This window comes from Chiloscyllium plagiosum, chromosome 27 (genome assembly GCF_004010195.1).
Source record: "Chiloscyllium plagiosum isolate BGI_BamShark_2017 chromosome 27, ASM401019v2, whole genome shotgun sequence".
In the NCBI taxonomy this organism is placed as follows: domain Eukaryota; kingdom Metazoa; phylum Chordata; class Chondrichthyes; order Orectolobiformes; family Hemiscylliidae; genus Chiloscyllium; species Chiloscyllium plagiosum.
The window spans coordinates 17,500,843-17,525,239 of NC_057736.1; the positions used below are offsets into that span (position 1 = coordinate 17,500,843).

Below are 24,397 nucleotides of genomic sequence, written 5' to 3' on the forward strand. Positions count from 1 at the left end.
GTCAGACTAACTGGTCTATAATTTCCTGCTTTCTCTCTCCCACCTTTCTTAAAAAATGGTATAACATTAGCCACCGTCCAATCCGCAGGAACTGATCCCGAATCTATCAAATTCTGGAAAATAATCACCAACGCATCCACGATTTCTTGAGCCACCTCCTTCAGTACCCTGGGATGTAGACCATCAGGCCCCGGGGACTTATCAACCTTCAGACCTAACAGTCTCTCCAACACCAATTCCTGGCAAATATAAATTCCCTTCAGTTCAGATCCTTCAGCCACTATTACCTCAGGGAGATTGCTTGTGTTTTCCCCAGTGAACACAGATCTGAAGTACCAATTCAATTCTTCTGCCATTTCTTTGTTTCCCGTAATATATTCCCTTGTTTCTGTCTTCAAGACCCCAATTTTAGTCTTCACCATTTTTTTGCTTTTCACATACCTAAAAAAGCTTTTACTATCCTCCTTTATATTATTGGTCAGTTTACCTTCGTACCTCATTTTTTCTCTGTGTATTTCCTTCTTAGTAATCCTCTGTTGTTCTTTAAAAGTTTCCCAGTCCTCCATTTTCCCACTTATCTTTGCTATGTTATACTTTTTCTCTTTTAACTTTATATGTTTCTTAATTTCCCTCGTCAGCCACGGCCACCCATGCATCCTCCTAGGATCTTTCTTCCTTTTTGAAATGAACTGATCCTGCAATTTTTGCATTATACACAGAAATATCCGCCATTGTTCCTTCACTGTCATCCCTGCTAAGGTATTGCACCATTGAACTTTGGCTAGCTCCATAGTTCCCTTCATTCAACAGAAATATTGTCACTTCCGATTGTACTCTTTCCCTTTCAAATTGCAGATTGAAGCTTATAGTATTCTGGTCACTACTTCCCAATGGCTCCTTCACTTCGAGGTCCCTGACCAATTCTGGTTTGTTGCACAATACCAGATCCAGAATTGCCTTCTCCCTGGTAGGCTCCAGCACCAGCTGTTCTAAGAATCTATCTCGGAGGCACTCCACAAAGTCTCTTTCTTGAGGACCAATACTATCCTGATTCTCCAAGTCTACCTGCTTGTTGAAATCCCCCATAACAACTGTAGTAACATCTTTGCGACAGGCCAATTTCAGCTCCTGATTCAACTTACATCCGACATCCATGTTTGGGGGCCTATAGATGACTCCCAAGAAGGTCGTCTTACCCTTAGTATTTCTAAGGGTATATCCACACTGACTCTATAACCCCTGATTCTAGGTCCCCCCGCGCAAGGGACTGAATATCATCCCTTACCAACATGGCCATCCCACCCCCTTTGCCTGTCAGTCTGTCCTTACGAGAGCACGTGTAGCCTTGAATATTCATTCCCAGACCCTGTCCACTTGAAGCCACATCTCAGTTATCCCCACAAAATTATATCTGCCAATTTCCAAAAGAGCCTCAAGCTCATCCATCTTATTTCTAATGCTTTGTGCATTCATGTATAGTATTTTTAATTTGTTACTGCCCTCACCCTTCCCATCAACTCCTATTTCACTCAACCTTACAGCATGATCCCTTTCTGAGTTTTTTGCCTCATTGATACAGTTGTCTTTCTTGACTTCTCTTGTTCTAACTTTTCCTTCAATTTCCTTCTTAAACATCCAGTTTGTCCCCTTCCCCCCGCTACTTAGTTTAAACGTAGCTGTGTTGCAGTAGCAAATCTGCCTGCCAGAATGCTGTTCCCTAACCTATTAAGGTGCAAACCGTCTCTCTAATAGAATTTAAGCTTAACACAAAACATAGCCCAGTGATCCAAGAATTTAAATCCTTGCTTCCTGCACCAGTTCCCCAGCCAAACGTTCATGTCCATTATCTCCCTGTTTCTGGCCTCACCAGCCCAAGGAACTGGAAGCAAACCGGAGATAACCACCTTGGACGTCCTGCTTTTCAGCCTTCTTCCTAGTTCTCGAAGTCCCGCTGTAGCATGTTCCTCCTCTTTTTCCTGACATCATTTGTGTCGACATGTACCCCACCTCTGGCTCTTCACCTTCGTCTTTGAGGATTTCCTGCTCTCTGTGATGTCTTTAACCCTGGCACCAGGAAGGCAACACACCATCCTTAAGTCCCGTCTGCTGCCACAGAAATCCTGGTCAGTTCCTCTCACTATGGAGTCCCCTATTACCATGGCTCTGTGCGATGTCCGACTCTTCCGCTCTGTCTCTGCGCCAACGTTTGATTGACAGACCTGGCCGCCTCGCAGACTGGCAGTGTCATCTGTCTCTACTGTTTCCAAAAGATTTTTGATTGTTTTTCACGTGACAGGACCGTGTACTCTGCTGTCTGCATCGAGTTGGCATCTCAAGGATTTATTGTCGCTGCTGTTGAGCACAGGTTAGTGACTTTAAGAAGGCCTTGACACTTATGTAGCATTCAGATATGTTCAGTGAGCTCACTACGACTTTAGAGAGTCTGTCAACAGTCTGTTCCAATGTAGGATCATGCATTAGGTAATGCCTCTTGGGTTATGAGCTATGTCAAACCCCTGAGACAATGTAGAAAGATGGAACTATACTCTGCGCCTAATCTGTGCTCCACCTGTTGTGTATGTAGAACATACAACACAGCACAGTACAGCCCCTTTGGCCCTTGATGTTATGCCAATCTCTTATCCTACTCTAAGATCAAACTAACCTACATACCCTTCATTTTACTACCATCCATTTGCCTATCCAACAGTTGCTTAAATGTCAGTAATGTATCTGACTCTACTACCACTGCTGGCAGTGCATTCCATGCATCCACCACATTCTGTGTAAAGAGCCCACCTCTGACATCACTCCTAAATCTTCCTCCACTCACCTTAAAATTATGCCCCTTATGATAGCCATTTCTGCTTTGGGGAAAAGTCTCTGGCTATCCACTCTATTTATGCTCCTCATTATCTTGCACACCTCTAACGAGTCACTTTTCTTTTTCTCTCCAATGAGAAAAGCCTGAGCTCCCTCAACTTTTCTTCATAAGACATGCTCTCCAGTCCAGGCAGCATCCCAGTAAATTTCCTCTGCACCCTTTCTAAAGCTTCCACATCCTTTCTATAATGAGGCATCCAGAACTGAACACAATATTCCAGGTATCCAAGGTAAACAAGCAGGAGGCTGGAAGAACACAGCAAGCCAGGCAGCATCAGGAGGTGGAGAAGTCAACATTTTAGGTGTAACTCTTCAGGACTGAAACTCAATCCCCCTGCCAATGTGAGCCAACACACCATACACCTTCTTAACAACCCTATCAACTTGGATGGCAACAGAGATCTATGGACATGGACCCAAATATCCTCTGTACCTCCAAACTGCCAAGAATCCTGCCTTTAACCATGTATTCTGCATTCAAATTTGAACTTCCAAAATGAATCACTTCACACTTTTCCAGGTTGAACTCAATCTGCCACTTCTCAGCCCATCTCCGCATTCTATCAGTGTTCCGTTGCAACCTACAACAGCCCTCCACACTATCCACAACTCCTCCAACCATCATGTTATCGGCAAATTACCAACCCATCCTTCCATTTCCTCATCCAAGTCATTTACAAAAATCACAATGATACTTATAATTTATATTACACATACAAGATTGGACTCAGGCTGTAATATTGCAATATTTGTGTTGGATTTTGCTGATATAAACTTCATGTCTTGCTAAACCAGATTTACAACTTGTGTTAAAAACCGAAAGAATTGTGGATGCTGGAAATCAGAAACAAAAACAGAAATTGCTGGAAAACATCAGAACTGTTCTGAGTAAGGGTCACTAGATCTGAAACGTTATCTCTGATTTCTCTCCACAGTTGCTGCCAGATCTGTTGAGCTTTCCAGCAATTTCTGTTTTTGTTCCACAACTTTTATTTCCATCTTCCTGCTCTTTGACTAATGGCTCAGGCCTCAATTGCTCTTCTTTCTGTAGGCTTTACCTTGTGTCAAGCCTGTCCTGGAAGTGTTCAGAGAGTCTAACTTTGCTATAAAGAATTCATTGTAACTGCCTCTGTCGTCTATTAATTATTTTTATTATTTGTTTTGGATCAGAGATGAATCAGCTTGCACAACCTTTTTTCTAAAGTCTTCTGTTGAGAATTTGGAGCCATCAATTGGAGCAACAACTGCACTAGAGCAGTCTCTTGAGGGATCTGAGATCCCCCCAGCATCTCTAGCTGAGATGGAAGAAGAATGGCTCCCATATAGGAAACCAGATACAGCTGAGGAAGATTTTGCCCTCCGGAATAAACAGGTATGTTTAAAATCCAGGAACCAAAATGCAAGACCAGCAGACTTGCTCCATTGAATATTCCAATTTCAGTCTCGGCACTGGGGAAGGGTACTAAATGTGTCAGCAAATTTGTTTCTTGACTCCCTGATTATGTTTCTCTGCACGAATGCAATTCTTATCAACTGATTTTAGTGGTTTATTTTAGTGCTGGGAAACACTTAGAGCCAGAATGTCTGCAGCTTCTTATTGACCTCTGAAGGAACTTGGGCAATAATTTACTTCACTATAAATGTGACTTATAAAACTCAGAGCTATATGCCTATTGTTGCAGTAGAATTAGTTGTTGTGTTTAAATACTGCTTCCAATAAGCTATTTCATGAGACTAACTAGCAGAGGTTACAAAGAAGACAGGTGCACATTTACGCAGCCCTTTTCACAATCTCAGAACATCCCAAAGTGCATTATAGCCAAAGAAGTATTTTCTGGAGTGCGGTCACTGTTGTTATGCAGGAAATGTAGCCCTCAATTTTAATACAGCAGAACCCCACAAACACCAAAGTGGTGATGGTTGAGAGAAACATTTTGGCACGGACAGTAGGGAGAGTTCACTTGCACTTCTTTGAAATAATGTTGTAGGTTCTTTTGCATCCCCTTGAGAAAGCAAGCTGGGTCGCTGTTTAATGTCACATCCAAAGTAAGTGATTCCAATTGTAAAGTAATCAGCTGGACTTTGTGCTGTGGTCTCAAATGAAACTGGAATTCATGACCTTGTGACTCAGAAGTAGGGGGTCGTGGTGGAGGGTTGCTTTTCAGACTGGAGGTCTGTGACTGTGCCACAAGGATTGGTGCTGGATCCACTGCTTTTTATCATTGATATCAATGATTTGGATGTGAACAAAAGAGATATAGTTAGTAATTTTGCAGATGAGACCAAAATTGGAGGTGTAGTGGACAGCAAAGAAGGTTACTTCAAAGTACAGCAGGATCTTGATCAGATGGGTCACTAGGTCGAGGAGTGGCAGATGGAGTTTAATTTAGATAAATGAGAGGTGCTACATTTTAGAAAGACAAATCAGGGCAGGCCTTATACATTTAATGGTAAGGTACTGCTGAACAAAGAGACCTGGGAGTGCAGGTTCATACTTGCTTGAAAGTGGAGTCTCAGGTAGATAGGATAGTCAAGAAGGCATTTAGTATGCTTTCCTTTATTGGTCAGGGCATTGAGTATAGGAGTTGGGAGGTCATGTTGCAGCTGTACAAAACATTGGTTAGGCCACTTTTGGAATATTGTGTGCAATTCTGGTCTCCCTGCTAAAGGGGAAGGGTGTTGTAAAACTTGAAAGGGTTCAGCAAAGATTTCCAAGGATGTTTCCAGGGTAATCTAGTCTAATATTTGGAGGGTTTGAGCTATATGGTGAGGCTGAATAGGCTAAGACTGTATTCCCTAGAGCATCAGGGGCTGAGAGATGACTTTTATAGAGGTATATAAAATCACGAGGGGCATGGATAGGGTAAATAGACAAGGTCTTTTCCCCAGGGTGGGGGTGTCCAGAACTAGTAGGTTTAGGGTGAGAGGGGAAAGATTTAGAAGGGCCTTAATGTGCAACCTTTTCACGCAGAGGGTGGTATGTGTCTGGAATGAGCTGCCAGAGGAAGTGGTGGAGGCTGGTACAATTACAACAATTAAAAGGCATCTGGATGGGTACATGAATAGGAAGGTTTAGAGGGATATGGGCCAAGCGCTGGCAAATGGGACTAGATTAATTTGGGACATCTGGTTGGCATGGACGAGTTGGACCTGCAGCTGCAGGTTGCAATGTTTGCTCATGTCTCATTCACCCCTGTGCCACTGAACTACAGTGGCTCCTCGTTAAGCAATGCATCAATTTTTTAAAAGCATATCACTGTTTACAAAACCCTCCATGTCCTCTGCCTTATCTTTCTAATGCCCTCCGACCCCACAAGCTAATCTCTAATTCTGGTCTTTTGAGCGTGTCTGATTTTAATCACTCCACTATCGCTTGTCCATCTCTGAGGACCCAAAGCTCTTAACTTGCTTCCAACATTCCCTCTAAACTGGCTGATTGTGAGAGTGTGCAGCCACTCCGATGTTGTGGGCACACTTATAACATTGACGTCTGGTTCCTCAGACAGCAATACAGCCAGAAAGAAAATTCAAGGAAATGCTGCTTGCTTCCCTAAACCAATCTGTTTCTCCACCTCTCCAGCTACTTTACGTTAGTCCTTAAAATCAACCTCTCTGATCCAGCTATTGGTCATCTACCCTATTGATTTATGTGGCTCAGTGTCAAATTCTGCCTGAATATTTTTGTGAAGCACTTTGAGCATTACTCTGTGAAAGATGCAACTTGTTGTTGCTCTCTAAAATAAGGAGGCAATGGAAAAATAGGTAGACAACCGTTTTAGTTACTGATATTAAAAAAAGCTTTAAAAAGAAGTAATAATAGTGGGGTACTGCTACTTTTATATCTAAACATATAATAATAAAAGGGTCAGCCATTTTGGACTGAGTTTTTTTTACTTATTCACGGTATGAGGGTGTCGCTGAATAACAAGCATTTATTGTCCATCGCAGCGGGCAGTTAAAAGTCAAATATATTGCTGTGAGTCTGCAGTCACATGTTGGTCAGACCAGATAAGGACAGCAGCTTCCTTCCCTAAAGGACATTAGTGAACCAGATGGGTTTTTCCAAACAATCAACAATGGATTCTTGGTCATCACAGGCTCTTGACTCCAGATATTTATTGAATTCAAATTCCACCATCTGCCATGGCAAGATTCAAACCTGGGTCCCCAGAACATTACCTGGGTCTCTGGGTTAAGAGTCCAGTGATAATACCACTAGGCCTTTGCCTCCCCTGGTTAGAGGAGGTTAGATTTCTTCACTTTTTTTTTGAAGCTTTGAAACACTTCACCAGAAATGGTGAGGATCTTCAAGGTTGAAATCTGTAGAATTTGGAATGTGAAAGGAATTGAAAGATCCAGTGAGAGTACAGGAGCATGAAGCTGAACTGAAAGATCAGGTATTAATGAATGGTAGAATACACTCAAGGAGCAAGAATGGTCAACTTGTCCTATTTTTCTCCAAGTTATAGAGAGGTATTTTTCAGAATATCTGCTGGCTTCTTCTTTCTCTACTTCTATCCTTCAAAGTTTTACCAATGTTTATAAAAACCAATTGTGGTACAGATTAGGAAGCTGGGAGTAGGATGTATGTAGTTAGGTGAAATGACTTTGCAATGGTCAATAGTTGTACTGACTGAAGAAATGACAAACTTATTGGATCATGAAAATAACAGGCCATTCAGCCCTGAAAGTCTGTTCCATGATTCACCTTTTGCTCGATATCCCTCAGTGCTCACTTGTTAAAAATGCATTGATCTCCGTATTAAAGATTAATCCCCAATAAACAGTGTTTTGAGGGAAGAGTTTGAGAATTTCCGTAGCACATTGTACAAAGGCAAACTTCTTGATTTTAAAATTATGCCCTTTTGATCTGGTTCCCCACCCGAGGATATATTTTCTCTATGTCTAATGCCATTGAATCCTTTAAACATTTTAAACATCTCAATCTGATGATACCTCAAACAGATGAATTTGAAGGAATATAAAGCAAATTAACACAAATTGGGGTCATAATTTAACATTTTTAGGCCCTAATAACATTTTGGTGAATCCTGCTGAACTATAATATAAATGTAATGGATCATAAGTACCGTACATCTAGGAAAGGTGGAAAGTTAACTATCCCCCCTGCATGAGGCACACATGATCTAAAGATTAAATGATCCACGGTTGTCCGAGTTAAGCAGTGCAATGGAGGGAGTCTGCCGGAAATGTAGTGCTCCTGACATCTGGTGGCAGCTTTATGTTCTGCAGCAGCATTAGGAAGTATCAGACGTAGATGGAAAGTAGTCAACAAAATTACATTGATGTATTCTTCAAAGGAGCCGCGCAGTCTAATCCCAGTCTTCATACTCAGGCACTTTAATATTTTCCAAAGGAAATAGCTTCCCTTCCAAGGGCAGTGTATCCATCCTGAGTTGATTCCCAAATTGAATTAAATCTTCTAGTTGTGATTTCAACAATACTCGTGAAGCTGCAACTAAAATTCAATTAATCACTTTGATTTCTGTTTGTGTCAACTTGTTAATTTCCAGTGATTTGTAGACATCAACCCTTAAATTTATTTCTGCACAGTTCCTTTCATTTTTAACAATAGTAAAATGTTGCATCAAAATAATTGAAGCAATATTGTTTTGTTGCTCCTCTGTCTCCCAGCTGTGCCATCGAATGGAGGAGTGCAGCCGGGTTTTGGATGTACTTACAGACATCCACAATGGAAAATTCATCAAAAACTACCTTCCTGGTCATTTGGATCTCTCCATTATGAAGGTGGGTATATTTGGACCCAGACACCTTTCCCGCTTTCTCTTTCGAATAAATCCTGAGCCTGCTGCTGTCACTATTCCCCCAAACAGCAGGAACATACATTTACACATGTGCAGAAATTGGTGGTAGAGGACATGAAGAAAAATAAAGTATTCAGAAGCATCTTTTATGATCTCAGGATGTTCCAAAACATTTTATAACCAATGAAGTATCATAATTGATGACTTAAAGTTGTAATTGGGTTCCTGAAAATCTGACTTTGAGCAAATTGCATTTTACCATGAAAAGCTGCAGTAAGCCTGACCTCATCAGAAATAAAATTTCAAAACATTTAAACATTTATGCCCTGTAAGGTGAAATGCTTAACATTACCAAATTCCTCAGTTGGCAAATGAGATAGCTTGAAAAGTGAACTAAAATATGGAAATATAAAAGAGATATGCTAACTTTCTATTGATAATAGCCCACTCTTGTTACAAGTCTTGCTTTCTAAATCTCTCACTTGCCATTCACCTCATCCTTCTGCTTTCTGCAAACCTTTTCTTCTGTTCCCTAACTGTTACTCTTGTTGCCAAATCTCTAACTTCTGCAGCCTGAGAATCAGGAAGAAGCAGATAATGCACATTTTGAGAGTCAGCAGCAAAAGGGGTGTGGTCAGGGAGATGGAGAGGCCATTGGATGGTCTGAAGATGGGAGAGGCTGCTCCAAAATGCTGCCAGTCAGTTCATGAAGGTTGGTGTGAACCAACCTTAAAGTGAATCTTGTGACATTAAGCAAGAATAGATGTTTCATTTACCATCAGGCAAAGCAATATTAAATTGGCCAACATTAAATGAGAAGTTATTGTTATAAGTTGAGTGTGTGTTGTAATCTGGAATGTGCAGCTGAAAGTGGGGGGTGAAAATAAGTTACTTAAGTTTGAAATTAAAATTGGATAAATACTACTTGAAGTGTAAAAGATTGCAAGATTGTGGTGCAAGAATAGAGAATTGGAATCAATAGAATAAATTAACAAATTGCCTACAATGGATATGATTGGCTGATTTGCTTTTGTCCAATGCTGCATCATTATATCATTCTATAATGATAGGGTGCACTGTTACCACGCTGGTATTATTCCAGTTAGAATGGGCGCATTGATGTTAGAAAGGGGGAATCTGTTTCAAATGGACTTGGATTAATGGAAATAGAAGGTCCAAGATTGGCCAATGGCTTTCAGTGCAAACAACTGCAGGATTAATGTCCACAATAAAGATACTGACAATCCATGGTTTATAGAATCAAGCCCTCTGACTGAGACTAGCTACCTCCATGGATTTCGGGGATTTAGTCAGGACATATTGGATTTATGGCTTTAGAGGCGCATTGCCCAGTTGTGGGTGGGAGGGAACTTGGGAGGATTGAAAGTTGAGATGATGGTCTTTGTTCCCACAGGCCTGCATTGACCTGAAGAGGGTGGCAGTGATGGGTCATTCATTTGGAGGCTCCACATCAATTCTGGCAATTACTAGAGACTCACGGTTCAGGTGTGTCTAGTGTTTTTGCTTCATCATTTGTATTAGGGGAAGCATAATCGAAGAGTGCTATGTTCAGAAATACTTCATCCTGCTAATGTAGTGAGGCATATTGGCTTCATGCTGTGGAATGATTCAAATGTGAAACTGTTATCACACCCAGAAAGACTGTGATCTCCATGGTGCTATTAGTCTCATAAAATGTAGAATCAGTGCATGAAGAGGTAAAGATGAGCTTAAATAAAATGTCTGTTAGAGTACTGCATGTTATATTAGACAAAAAACTCAACTGTAGCTCGTTTCCTGACTCCCCAGAGGCTCCACCACCTACAAGGTACAAGTTTGGGATAAGTTCATTTTTTTTAGCTTGTTTTATGTGGGCATGCTGCAACAGTACTAAGGAAGCTCAATATCATCCAGGTTTAAGCAGTTGCTGGATTGGCAACCTAGTAAACATCCACTCCTTCCCACACCCACAGCCCAGCATATATAGTGTGTACCATTTACAAGATGGTTGGTAACCTCTTGCTCAGGCTCCTTTTGGTAGTATCTCCCAAACCTGCAACCACTTCTATCCCCAAGGACAAGGGCAACAACTGCATGGACTTGGGTGTCCATAGTCTGTTCCTTCATAGCACTAGTAACATTACATAATTGGTGTTGAATTTGAGGAAGCCATGAAAGGGAGCTCTTAAGACATTTACCCCTCAAGATCCTAAGCACTGAGGTGCATCTGATCTGACAACATTTCTAGTCACCTTGATTGGGTGCAGGAGAAGTGAATGCACTGCTTCTTTAGTGTCTTTGCCGAGTGATCATTTCTTTAAATCTAACAAAAGACAGGATTGAGAAATCTGCGCAGAGCTAGTGTTTTGGGATCCATTAATTGCTCTTCCTTATTTGTGATGTGTACATTGCCCAACACTCATACATCAAAAGGATCTTTCTCTGCCATTTCAGATAACTCCAGCAGAATGCCGCAATCAAACACATCTTCCCCTCAATTCCCCTGTCTGCAGTTCGCAGGGATTGTTCCCGGCGGGACATCCTAGTCTATTTCACAACCACCAACACTACCTCATCTTCCCACAGCACCTTCCCGCATAACCGCAGAAGGTGCAATACCTGCCCCTTCATCTCCTCCCTGCTCACCATCCAAGCGTCCAATCAGTCTTTCCAGGTGAAGCAGCATTTCACCTGTACCACCTCCAATCTTGTGTATTGTATTTGCTGCACCCAATGTAGCCTACTCCTATATTGGAGAAACCAAATGCAAACTGGGTGACTGTTTTGCAGAACACCTCTGGTCTGTGTGCAAGCATGACCCGACTTTTCCGTAGCCAGTCGTTTTAACACAGCATCCTGTTTGCATGCCCACTTGTCTGTCCTTGGCATGCTGTAGTGTTCCAGTGAATCACAGCACAAAATGGAGGACCAACATCTCATCTTCACACTAGGCACTTTACAGCTTTCTGGACTTAATATAGAGTTCCATACCTTCAAATTGTGAACCAACTCCCATTTCTTCCCTTTTAGCTTTACTTGTTACATTCTCTGTCACCATGTCCTCTCTCCCCACTCCCCCATACCAGTGGGACCGTTTTCTCTTTCAAGTCCGGCAGTTAGATACACCATTGTTCTACCATTCTGACATTCTAATCACTTAATCTGAACTATCAACATCTTTTCTCTTCCAGCACACTACACCCCAACGCCTATTGCATAAATGCTGTTCACTCCACACTTCACTTCAGCTCTGATGAAAATTCATCTAGACTCGAAATGTTAGCTTGCTGTTTCTCCAAGGATGCTGTCTGACCCACTGTGATCTCCAGCATTTGTTGTTTTCAGTTCAGATTCCAGCATTTGCAGTAATTTGCTCCTACATTGTTCTCATGTGTGCTGTGCTTGTTATCTGTAAATGTCCTCTTGCCCTGCAGATGTGCAGTGGCCTTGGATAGCTGGATGTTCCCGCTGACGGATGATATTTATTCCAAAGCGTTGCGTCCTGTGTTCTTTGTGAACTCTGAGAAATTCCAGACCAATGACAGCATTGATAAAATGAAGAGGTTGCGTTCTAATAACAATGAGATCAAAATCATCACCATAATGTAAGTAAAAAGGGTGGCATGCTATAGAATTGAGTGTCAAGGATTTGGAGAGAAATTAGAAGGAACTTTGGAAGTATTACATTGATACTTCATTGGCTACAATGTACCTTACATATCTTATAGATAAGAAAGGAGCTATATAATTGCATTCCTTCCAAGATGGTTTGAGTTTCTATCTCAGATTGTGGAATTGTGGATGAGTTGTGGAATAAAGAGCAAATGACAAACTCTCACTAATATAACACCACATTTTATATCTCTAGGAAGTGAATTGCTGGCTACTTACCTAGCAACTGATGGTGTAGGTAACCATAGCAGTTATATTTATGCACAACAAGATCTCATCAACTGCAAAGAGTTGAATTGCCGGGTGATCAATACCAGGCAAAGCCACTGATATGGCTGTGTGAATTAGTGGTGAAACATGTGATTGTTTGGTGGGGTGGATGGGGGGACGAGAGAGATATGTGGCATGTAATGAGAAAGTTGAGTTTGCCTTTAGCTAAAGAGCCAGGGAATTGTGGGCTCCTCAGTCATCTTTTCTGCTCCTAAATATTCTACCGTTCTTGTTTCAGAGGATCAGTGCATCAGAGTCAGACGGACTTCACATTACTGACTGGGCAGTTGCTCAGCTTGGCTTTTGAAACAAAGGGAACCATAGATCCTATAATGGGTCTGAACATCACCAATAAAGCCTCTTTGGCTTTCTTGCAGAGACATCTGGGTAAGATGGTCCTAAAAATAACATAATTAGATTCTTGCATCACATATGGAGACCATTCAGCCCATAGTACCTGTAGCGGTGCTTTGAAAGACCTGTCCACATAACCCACTCTCCCTGCTCTTTCCTCAGTGCCCTGGAATTTTTTTCTGTTTGAGTATTTAACCCATTTCCTTATGAAACCTGCTACTAAATCTTCTTTTCAGACAATGCATTCCAAACCATCATGTTCTTCTCCTCTCCCTTTTCCCAAGTTTCTTTTAATTGCTGCCCAGTAAAAAAAAAGCAGCTTTGCTTGTTTGCTCAATCAAACCTCTTCTTTAGACAGCACCTTCCACGCCCCCAATCTCTGCCATCCAGCAGGACAAAGGCATCATGTACAATGGGGACAAGGTCCTCTCCTAGGTACGTTCCAAGTCTGTCACATCTTGACTTGGACATGTATTAAACATTCTTTTATTGTCACTGGATCAAAATCCTGAAACTCCCTACCTTACAGAATCATGGGAGTACCTTCACCAGAGGCTTTAAGAAGATAGCTCACTGCCACTTTCCAAAGAGCAAGTCGGATGGGCAATAAAGGCTGGCATTGCAATACTGTTCACATGCTGTGTAGTTAACACTCATTTTGCACTATGCATTAAACAATGCTACATAAATCCAATTATTCGACTAACTAGAATGCATGGTTATGGTCCCAAGCTATGGGTCTGCAATCAACTATACTCTGCCTGTTTGAAGTGCTAAGGGGTGGGGGGGGGTGCGGGGGGGGAAGAGTGGTGATAGGGAATGGACATTGCTGTGAGCCAAAACATTGATGCTGGATTAGATCTTGTGGCAAACAGCCAACTCCAGAGCAAAGTGTTTAATCAGATACCCGTGCATTTAATATGCACATGTACAAACTGAAGCAAGCAAGCCTTGTGAAGACAGTATCGCATGGTAATAGCAAGGTTATTTCCTGAGCAGCTGCACAAGACATAGATTAGGCCACTTTTACAATTCTGTGTTCAATTCTGATCTCTCTGCTAGAGGAAAGATGTAGTTAAATTTGAAAAGATTTACACGGATGTTGCCAGGATTGGGGGGGATTTGAGCTATCGGGAGAGGCTAAATACGCTGGGAATTTTTCCCTGCAATGTCAGAGGCTGAGGGGTGACCTTATAGCCGTCTATAAAATCATTAGGGGTATGGATAGGGTAAAAAGCCAAGGTATTTTTTCCCAGTTTAGAGGAGTCCAAAACTAGACAGCATAGATTTAATGTGAGAAGGGAAAATGTTTCACTCAGAGGATTGGGTGTGTATGGAACGAACTGCCAGAGGAACTGGTAAAGGTGTGTACAATTACAAAATTTTAAAAGGCATCTAGATGGATAGTTGAATTCGAAGTGTTTAGAGCGATATGAGTCAAATGTGGCTAATGGGACTAAATCAGTTTAGTATATCAGATCTGCACAGATGAATTAAACTGAACGGTCTGTTATCGTGCTGCACAATTCAATGACTCTAAGTGCAGAGTGTCAAGGATCATGAGATCATACAAATTACTTGCAATAAACCAGTACCAGTCATTTGCAGTAGTGGAGTTTCCAGCATGATTGACAATGGAGAACTGTGAAACCATCACCACATTCAGCCCAAAAAAACGCAGCCAAAACAGTGAGCCTAAGTTTTCTGCTTTAGGTTCCTGTCCATTGATAACGACTCGACCGAAACATGACGCAGGTACTATGGTCCAGACTTTCGGCAATCAATATTAGGGTTAGCACTAGATGAGATAAAGCCATGAAATAACTATGTGGCTGATCCTGAAGTTATTGCTAGTGAAATTGTTTCAAAAATCTCTGGCAAAAGTTAAACATATTTTTCATTTTTTTCCTATATTTTTAGATCTACAAAAGGACTTTGATCAGTGGGATGCTCTTTTAGAAGGGAATGGAGAACATGTGGCACCTGTAAACTGAACCCCATCTTCAGGACCATTTTGATGTTTGACATGGAATCCAACTGATTATTGATGCGAATGCTGATGAAATTGTGCATCGATGACTGATCCTCTGTGGGTTAAGTAATTGGATCTTATGTTTGTGATCCTACATGATACATGGTGTGGAACTGCTGTCACTCGTGCACAACATTTGACCTGCATCAAATGAATGTATTTGCTTCCTGTAAAACACTCTCAATATTCAGCATATGACAAGCTCCCTTTAATCAGCACATATAACTTTAAAGAAAATCACCTTTATTTCCTGAATGATGGAATTGGATGTTTGTGTTGACTGCAGTGCTGTAGTCACTGAATGCGAGTTGGCATTCATTCGATCTGAGCCTTTGCAACAATCAGCACTTTTGAGAGCTGTGATGAACATAGTTTCCATGTGTTTTCATTGGGCTGTGGTTACAGGACTGAACTGCAATTGTCAAGAATTATCTGATGAATCCAAGAAAATGGAAACATTTGAAGATTGCAAAGCTTCTCCATGGACAATGGCAATACCTGCATCTTTAAGGAATGCAGGGCTTTCTGACCATGCTCAGTTTTGTATTGAAATTATTTTGTGTATTTCTTGAGTACTATTGAGAATTTGCAGCTCTGTCCACCAATAACTGGCACAGGATTAATCTGCACACTGTTCATATATTAGAATCATAAATGTTTTGAAGAATTAATTAATTGTTATTTTAATGCTAGCATCTCCATAATTCTGATTTCAATCTTCCAAGGAAAACCAATTGCATTAAGCAATCTTCATTGATCTGCTTTGGAGATGGAGAAGTTGCGTCTGTCACACTGAGGGTTGTTGCCTTCAGTTACTGCACCTCAACAACTTCTTCAGAGAGTATGCAAAGTTAACAACATTGTGAGTGAGAACAGTAACATGAAAGAAAGAGCTTGCATTCATTTATATAGAACAACTTCAGGACATTCCAAAATGTTTTGAAACCAATTAAGTACTTTTTAAAAAGTGTTGTTACTGCTGCTTATGTATCTAATTTGCACATAGCAAGATTCCACAAATGGCAATGACTACGTTATGTATTTTAATAATATTGAAGAAGGCCTTCTTTCATCCTAATATTCTGCTCTTCCATTAGTTCCATGGGATCAGAGGATAGTACGTGTATGGAATGAGCTGCCAGAGGATATGGTGGAGGCTGGTACAATTGCAACATTTAAAAGGCATTTGAATGGGTATATGAATAGGAAGGGTTTGGCGGGATATGGGCCAGGTCCTGGCAGGTGGGACTAGATTGGGTTGGGATATCTGGTCAGCATGGATGGGTTGGACCGAAGGGTCTGTTTCCATGCTGTACATCTCTGTGACTCAATAACATCCAGTTCTTCCTTAAAGTGAATTACATGAGATTTTCATGACAATCTTAGCTCAATGGTCAATTTTACTGATATCAGCTTCTTATTTGCAGAGTTTCACATTTTTAAATATACAGTATGCATTATGTACAGAACAAATTAGGCATATAATGACTATACCAAATTTTGAAATGCTAATCATTGAGGAAAACAATGCCCGTTCAAAACTCTTCATTGAAAAAGTTGCTTTTGCAACTCGATAAAGGTGTTAATATGACAGATCCATTATACAGTCACAATCATAGATTCATACAGCACAGAAACAGATGCCTTGACCAGACATTCCAATCTGACCTAGTCCCATTTGCCAGCATTTGGCCCATATACCTCTTAAACTCTTCCTACTTATATACCCATCTGCCTGTCTTTTAAATGTTGTAAATTGTATACATCTCCATCACTTCATTTAGCATCCCACCATAGGAAAAAGATCTTGGCTATTCATTGTATCCATGCTCCTCATGATTTTATAAATCTCCATAAGGTCACCACTCAGCCTCTGGCAGTCCAGGGAAAAAAGCCACAGTTTGTTCAGCCTCTCCCAAAATTCAAACCCTCCAGTCCCAGCAAAATCCTTGTAAACATTTTCTGCACTCATTCAAGTTTAACAACATCGATAACTGAAACTCTTACCTCATTTCACACCTGTTGATTTTGTCCAAATAAATGCAGATATTAAAATAAAGGGAAAGAAATATTAACTTCTTATAACCTTGCAAAGTTGTCAATAAATCAAACACTTCAGCCTGTGAAAACTGACCCTTGTTGTACTAATCTGTTTTGAGTCTTGGACCTCCATTCATCATGATGCCACCTGACAAGTGCATCAAGAAAACTATACATCTTTTTCTCCAGATGACCTCTGGATTTTTTTGGCAGTTTCTGGGCTTCATGGGGGTGGGGAATGGCAGTTACATGAAAAGTGTGTATGGGTCTTTAATACAACTGGCATTTATTACAGGAGAACAGGTGAGCTTTCTAACCAGCCAGCCTCTGCAATCAACTACTTATGTTGCCATAAGAAACTGCTTCCAGAGTCAGCGGACTAAATTCAATCCTGCCCCTGCCTCGCCATTGTGAATATAACACATGAAAGATGCACCTGTTCAGGGGTGAGTCTGCCAAGCTAGGAGGTTTTCTAATCGGAGTTTCCTGTATCGGTGAAAATCCAGCCGAAGAAAACATTTATGCACACAAAAGACAGTAGCAGTTTAGAAATAACAGTTGATGCACGATCTATTTTTAACTTCAGATCTAAAATGAATAGAATTTTGTTAATCAAAGATATTAAGGCATATGTGGGGAAAGACTGATATGTAAAATTAGGTAACATCAACCATGGAACACGCTGAAGGGATTAAATGGCTAGAATAGTAACGGGGGGGAAGGGGTGGAGATTCGGCTGCTTGTAATCTCTGGACAGGGACATGTTTGTTTGTCTCCAGTATCAGTTACCTCGTTAAAGCTGACCAGCTACCTACCTGTGGTTTAAAAGTGGATAATGCGAAAGAGCAGTGAATAAACTGATTAATTGGCAACATTTATTCTGCTTACTGAGCTTGGCTGGAGTTCATTTCACACCTGCTCTGAAATTTAACTGAGAAATGAATGTGAAATAGCAGCTAAGTAGGAGTAGGTTACAGGCTGGAATCTAATCAAAGGCTTTGGGTGATTTACACATAAAATAGCCTACTGCCTAGCCAGTGCATCGCAAGAATGAATTAATTTTTCAAATGTTGTTTTAACAGACTAGAGCTTCAACTTTTTTATCTTTTGACTGATTCATAATGCAGCCTACATTGCTGGAGGAATTTACACCTCATTTCAAATCTGGATCAGAAGAGCAGGCTATCAACATAAAAGCTAAGAAGGGTTTGAAAGAGACGCTAGATAGACTAGAGCTGAGTATTTGATCCTGAGGCACCTGAGTATAAGATCCTGAGTTAACAAAGTGAATGTGGAAAGGATATTTTTTTCTTTGAGGGGAATCTAGATCTAGGGATAAGTATTTAAGAATTAGGGGTTACCAATATAGATTAGATACCCTACAGTGTGGAAGCAGGCCCTTCGGCCCAACCAGTCCACACCGACCCTCCGAAGAGTAACCCACCCAGACCCATTTCCCTCTGACTAATGCACCTAACACTGTGGGCAATTTAGCATAGCCAATTCACCTGACCTGCACATCTTTGTGACTGTGGGAGGAAACCGGAATACCCGGAGGAAACCCACGCAGACACTGGGTGAATGTGCAAACTCCACACAGACATTCGCCCAAGGCTGGAATTGAACCTGGAACCCTGGTGCTGTGAGGCAGCAGTGGTAACCACGGAGCCACCATGCTGCACCAGATGAGAATGATTTTCTGAGGATTGTGATGAAAAGTGTGCAATTTGCACATAGTTTGGTTTTGAGCTAGAGGCATATGTGATGGTCTATTTTTATGAAGGGATTCAAAAGTTAACTAGGTTAGTCTTTCAGGAGCCAGTATTTTAAACAAATATGTGCCTCCAGGAGTGTTAATGGAAGATTGGTTATGCTGTGGCGGTTTACAACCAGTGATAGAAAATATAAAGTGATTAGCTCAGCAGGGTCTAGGATGGATACATTTTGTTTTAATTTAGTTCAAAAGCTTTTCAGATAGTTTAAAGGAGGCTTGACTGGGGTCGTAAGCAAGTATAGTTGTTCTTAAGAAAACCAGATTGTTTAGAACAGTTAAGGAAATAAGTTGCCTTAGTGAAAAAGTCACATTTGTGAAATATCCAGACCAGAAATGTTTGGTTAGAAATCTGCAGATTATTAAAAGACTGAGAAGTTATAAACTCTCGGTCGTGAATTATCAAGGGAAAGGGCCTTCCTAACTCAGAAGACTCAGTTAAGTCCAACCTAGAGATTTGATAAGGAAGGAATTGCTCTGGAGTTTGAGTAAAAGGTAAAGTCGCCATAGCCAACACGGTCTACATCTTCCATAGGTATGTATGTATATGTGGGTATTGAACCTACACTTTTGGCATCACTCTACATCACAATCCAGCCATAAAGCTCACTATTCTTGAATAACAATAATATGATGGCATTGGGAAGTTGATGGGACTTTATTTTGCCATTGTTTTTAAATCAGACAAACTGTTATATGTAGGTCACTTTGTCCATTTTACTTTTTTGTGTAATAAAATGTTTTATATTTAAAACCAAATCTGCAGCTTTATGTGCTTATGTTACAGTGAAGGGCTATGGATATTGAATTAGAAAAAAACAAAATATGATCTATTAAGCCTGATCTCATTCTTGGTTCAGCCTTTTTCAGTAATGGCATCAACTTTCATTACAATAATCTTTTTTTTTTCAGGCAATAGAAGCAGGACCTTTCAATATTTTAAGGCAGATGTAAATAGATTTTTGCTAAGCAAGGGGTGAAAGATTATCAGGGGTAGGTGAGAATTTGGAGATCAGCCGTGATTTTATGGAATGGTGGATGAGGCTTGAAGGGTCAAGCGGCCTATTCAAATTCCTAATTTGAATGTTTATATGTATGTTTGCCAGTGTATCTATGGAAACTGATCCCATGGTTTCAAATGATGTTGCTAAGGGGCAGCCTGAAAATGAGGAAATAGAGAGATGGTGCAAGGTGAGATTTTTGGGTTATTCTGCGCCACTATAGGAGATATTTTGACTACATTTGGAAAGACAAGAGTGGAACTGATTGAGCATTGAACTGAGGATATCTCTAATAGAGAAGATGCCTTTTCAGGAGGATGATAAGGTTGACATCATGAAAGAAAGACAAGATAATGCACCATAATGGCTGTCACAGAGAATGCTATTTGTAACTTTAGGATACTAAATTGCTATCAATTTTTGATCATTGTTACTTTGTTTGGAGAACAAGCATGTGTCTCTTCATGTTTGTATTTTAGTTTGTCTGATGAAAAGCTAACGACTCTATACTATTCCATGGAGGGTTTGTCACAGACAGCAGCTCATGAACAAGCTGCCGTGTTTCCCATATTTAGAGCAGTGACTACACATCAAGAATACTTATTGGCTCTAATGTGTTTTGGGACATACTGAGCTTGTGTTGAAGTGCTCTACAAACTCCAAACTGTTTTTTTTCTCCTTGACCTATGTTGATTGAAGAAGGGGAAGTTTGCTTGAGTTCTTGTTGCTGTTTGCTGCTGAGTTATCCCTGCTGGAAAATATTTTGGGTTTGGATGAGGATGAGAGTGCAGTCAGGCCCTGAGGTGAAGCCATTTATAGTAGAATAGCATACAAAGGTTTGATGTCTCAGTACACATCTGAATAGTGGTCACTTTGGATGAGGTAACACAGGAATGTACTCGAGCAGGAAGCCAGCATCTTTGGGATAGAGGAAGCTATCAGTAGAAGTGTAAATGAAGTATTGCTTTAGCTCAATTAAAAAGAATGTTAAACCTTCATGTTGCAACTACAATTGATGGAACGCAAGACCCAATTTTATTTATGATATATTGCATGTAATCTTTAAATTTTTATAATTTGCATTTTAATTGCTATTATATGAAAACAAAGCGAAAATATTAATGCCTTAGTGCCTTCTATTGCTCCCAAAAAGCTAATTAGCTTTTAAGTTCCCAAAGGGTTAAAGGTTGTAGAACATAACAGTTCCCTAGATCAATCCTGTCGCTTCAGGCTGGATCTGTCAAACCAGAATGCAACACGTTTGATGTTCAATTCTTGATAGTCCTGCCTGTTCCTGAGCTGCTGTCTGTGGCAAACCCTCCCTGGAATAGTGTGGAGTCATTAGCTTTTCAACAGACGTTCTCAAATACACATACAAAATGACATACTCATGTATGCAACAAGATAGGAGAGAGAGATGCACCAACTCAGACATGTAACTGAGCCAATTCAACACAAAGCGATATACAGGAGAGACGCACAGGAATGTCTTTATCTCAGGCACTCTATGAAAAACCATGGACTAGTTGTAGCAGAGGCGTTAACTGAGACATGCACACCAAGAAAGATTCACAGAGAAACTATTAGAAGGTTGCAAGTTTGGGGTCTACGACACTGGAACTAAATGACAGTCTTGAGCCCACATTTGACAACGGGATAATTGGTTGCCTCTTTTCTCAGTGTCTTATTAAAAATAGTAGGTGAGCTCTCATTGTTGCCAGTCCAGCCAAAGACTAGCCTCAGCAGTACCACTGACAGAAGTAGGTGCTGCTGAGGCAAGTCACAGACTGCAAAGGCACCTCAGCATGACAGTATCCTCAGCGATGTAAATTTAAGTAATTACAACTTCTGAAGCCATGAGGAACCTCAGAATAGGGGAGGAAGCCCTCTGAAGAGGATTATTTTTATTAGGGCTGTGATTTTTCCTGTTTGCAGCTCTATTACTGGGAGATATTGAACCTCTGCCTCTGACATGGGCTCAAGACTGTCATTTAGTTCCAATGTCGTAGTCCCCAAGCTTACAACCTTCTAATGGTTTCTCTCTCTGAACCTTTCTTGGTGTGTGTGTCTCCGTTAATACCTCTATTGAATTTGCAGCCTCCGAATATGGCAGAGGAGTGGCCTGGCTGCCAGAAAAATGCTACCAAAGCTGCAAAACCGTCCTTATTCAAGATCCTTCAATACGTTAGTTGGTTGCTGCTTCTGGGAAAGTTTCCTGGTGATAGAAATATATTAGGGTGTGGCTTGCCTTTATTTTCCTGGCTCACCCTTCCAGTCTATAAACCTGCCACCACCAGTCTGGGAAAATTAATTCCACTGGCAGAGATCTCTTCTTAAGGAGGTAAAGTGGAGAGCAGCAGAAATTGGGGATAAGCTAGATGTAGATGAATGGTGATGCCACAGAGTAGTTGTAGTGATGGACACGTGTGAGGATTGCACAAGAGAGAGGAGTGTCGCAGATTTCCTGGCAGTAGCAACTATGAACGGCAGGCAAGGTAAACAGAACCAGATACGTACACGCACAAAGAAGCTGGCATATATTCAGGCACACATTTACACACATAGAATGTCGCATTCAAATAGGTGGAGACAGATATTAAGCCTTGCCCCCACCCCTCTCCAGGCATTCACACACAGACACGATGCAAGTGTAAACATGATTAACATGCAGCAGACACACAAGAGCACAGGCTTACACGTGCTGTTTTCTCTCTGTGAATCCTTCAGAGTTGTGATTGACCCTTCTGTAACTATGACAACGTGCTGTTGAGTATGTAATTGGTGTGAATGTGCAGCACCAGGAGGTGGTTGTATGCAAGGCAGCACAAAGACAAAGACAAGCAATTCTTTTGTGTGCTCTCTCTGCATGCAGCTTAAAAAGACACATCATAAAATTAACACAAATCACATTTCATTAGAGGAAAGGGTGAGGATGTGACTTGTGATTACAGTTTGTTCAAGATGGAAAGTTGTGGAAATCATAGATTGCTAAAATCTCCATGTAACAAGATGGTGAAATAATGAAGAAAAATAAAATTTATTGGGTTTTAAAAAATATATAAATTATGCTTAATTCTCAAGAGCAGTTTTCATTCTAGAAATTTCTGGTAGGTGGGACTGGGGGATAGGAATACTAGGAAGCCGAGAGAGCAAGAGGAAGCTAGATAAGGCTGTGTGTGTGATGGATTGAGTGCTTGAATTGTGTGTGCTTTGGGTTATAAACAGAGCTTGGGACTGATGGGAACTATGAGGAAATCTAAATAACACCAACTTGTTTGAGTTACAATTAAATATTAGTCTTTTTTTCACTTCAATTATAGAAGCGAAGGACTGATCTCAACATAAGACACCGAGTAATTATATTTACGTGGAGATTAGTACAGCAATGAAACTAATAATGTTTCTACTGCATTAAAAAGAGTCTCCTAGACAATATTCCATGGGGAAACTGATGTAAAATGAAAGATGGCAGAGAGCCGAACTAATTATAAAAGATTATTCTACGCCTGGAGTCCGCTCTCCCTTGCTGAACAATGTCCTTGAAATAACTCCACACAGATGGACCGTTTTTAATACAGAAAGACACCACAAAAACAAGATTCTGTTTGGAGGGAAACATTTAATACAAAATGAGACTCTAAAGATTTTCAGAACAGAAAGTCCAATTTTCTGTCCACACAAGGAAAAGCTCAGACAAATAGCATCAAAATAAAACAGAATTATATACAACAGAAAGGCATGTGGCTTCTTGTATTTTTGTCAGCTTTTTGGTAAAGCTATCCAAATAACTTGCCTTTCCTATTTTCTTTTAAATATTTATCTTTGAAAATTTCTTTATTTTTGGGTATTGCAGGTAAGGTCAGCAGTAAGTCCATAAGACCATGTTAAATAGAAACAGGAGCAGGCCTTTTGACCCCTCGAGACTGATCTGATTTCAATAGGATCAAGGCTGATCTGACATTCCTCATGTCCACTTTCCTGTGTTTTCCTCATAACCCATGATCCCCCTACTGATCAAGAATCTATTTATCTCAGCTTTAAATATGCACAAGGTCTTTGCCCCCACAGCTCTCTGTGGCAAGACGTTCCATGACTGGATTCCCTGAAGTTCATGGGATTATTATGGTTACAGACATGTCTATTCAGATCATATCCATGAGCATCAATTCATTCATGAATAGCAGAGTTCACTCTCAATTTGCATCTGACCTGAGATTCCAGACACTGACTTACATCTCGGTAAAGAATTACTATTACCACTGATTGCTATTCTGACAGTTCCCAGAATTCATTCACATTAGCTGCAAAACACATTGCTGCTGTTTAGCCTCTATACATTATTTCTGCTATTTTGAAAATTTGAAAAGAGGTTTATTTTAAGCAGCATCATAGCTACAGGTTCTTAAATGGAATATTAGGGAATACTACCTTATGTCATGTTAGCAAGGAAACTCATAGTTTATAATCAATGACAGTGAAGAGATGATGTGTGACTTGGAAGGCTTGTTTCCCATTGTTAATTGCATTTGAATGGAGTGGTTTGCTAGACTATTTCAGAGACCAGTTAACAGTGAACCATATTGTTTTG

At 40.6% G+C, this 24,397-nt stretch overlaps 1 protein-coding gene across 5 annotated transcripts in view; it reads left to right on the plus strand.

Moving 5' to 3' along the window:
• The window catches only part of LOC122563603 (platelet-activating factor acetylhydrolase 2, cytoplasmic-like), a 30,072-nt gene extending 13,874 nt beyond the window's left edge, over positions 1–16,198 (plus strand). For 4 of the 5 annotated variants that reach the window (XM_043717540.1, XM_043717541.1, XM_043717539.1 and 1 more), the window contains 7 exons: positions 2,297–2,365; positions 4,054–4,255; positions 8,539–8,652; positions 10,084–10,175; positions 12,104–12,274; positions 12,850–12,998; positions 14,886–16,198. In XM_043717540.1, the coding sequence (XP_043573475.1) occupies positions 2,297–2,365; positions 4,054–4,255; positions 8,539–8,652; positions 10,084–10,175; positions 12,104–12,274; positions 12,850–12,998; positions 14,886–14,959 (871 nt within the window). In that variant the 3' untranslated portion in view covers positions 14,960–16,198. The remainder of the gene's footprint in view (positions 1–2,296; positions 2,366–4,053; positions 4,256–8,538; positions 8,653–10,083; positions 10,176–12,103; positions 12,275–12,849; positions 12,999–14,885) is intronic. The other variant, XM_043717542.1, reaches the window with a different exon arrangement.
• Positions 16,199–24,397: the final 8,199 nt, after the last annotated feature.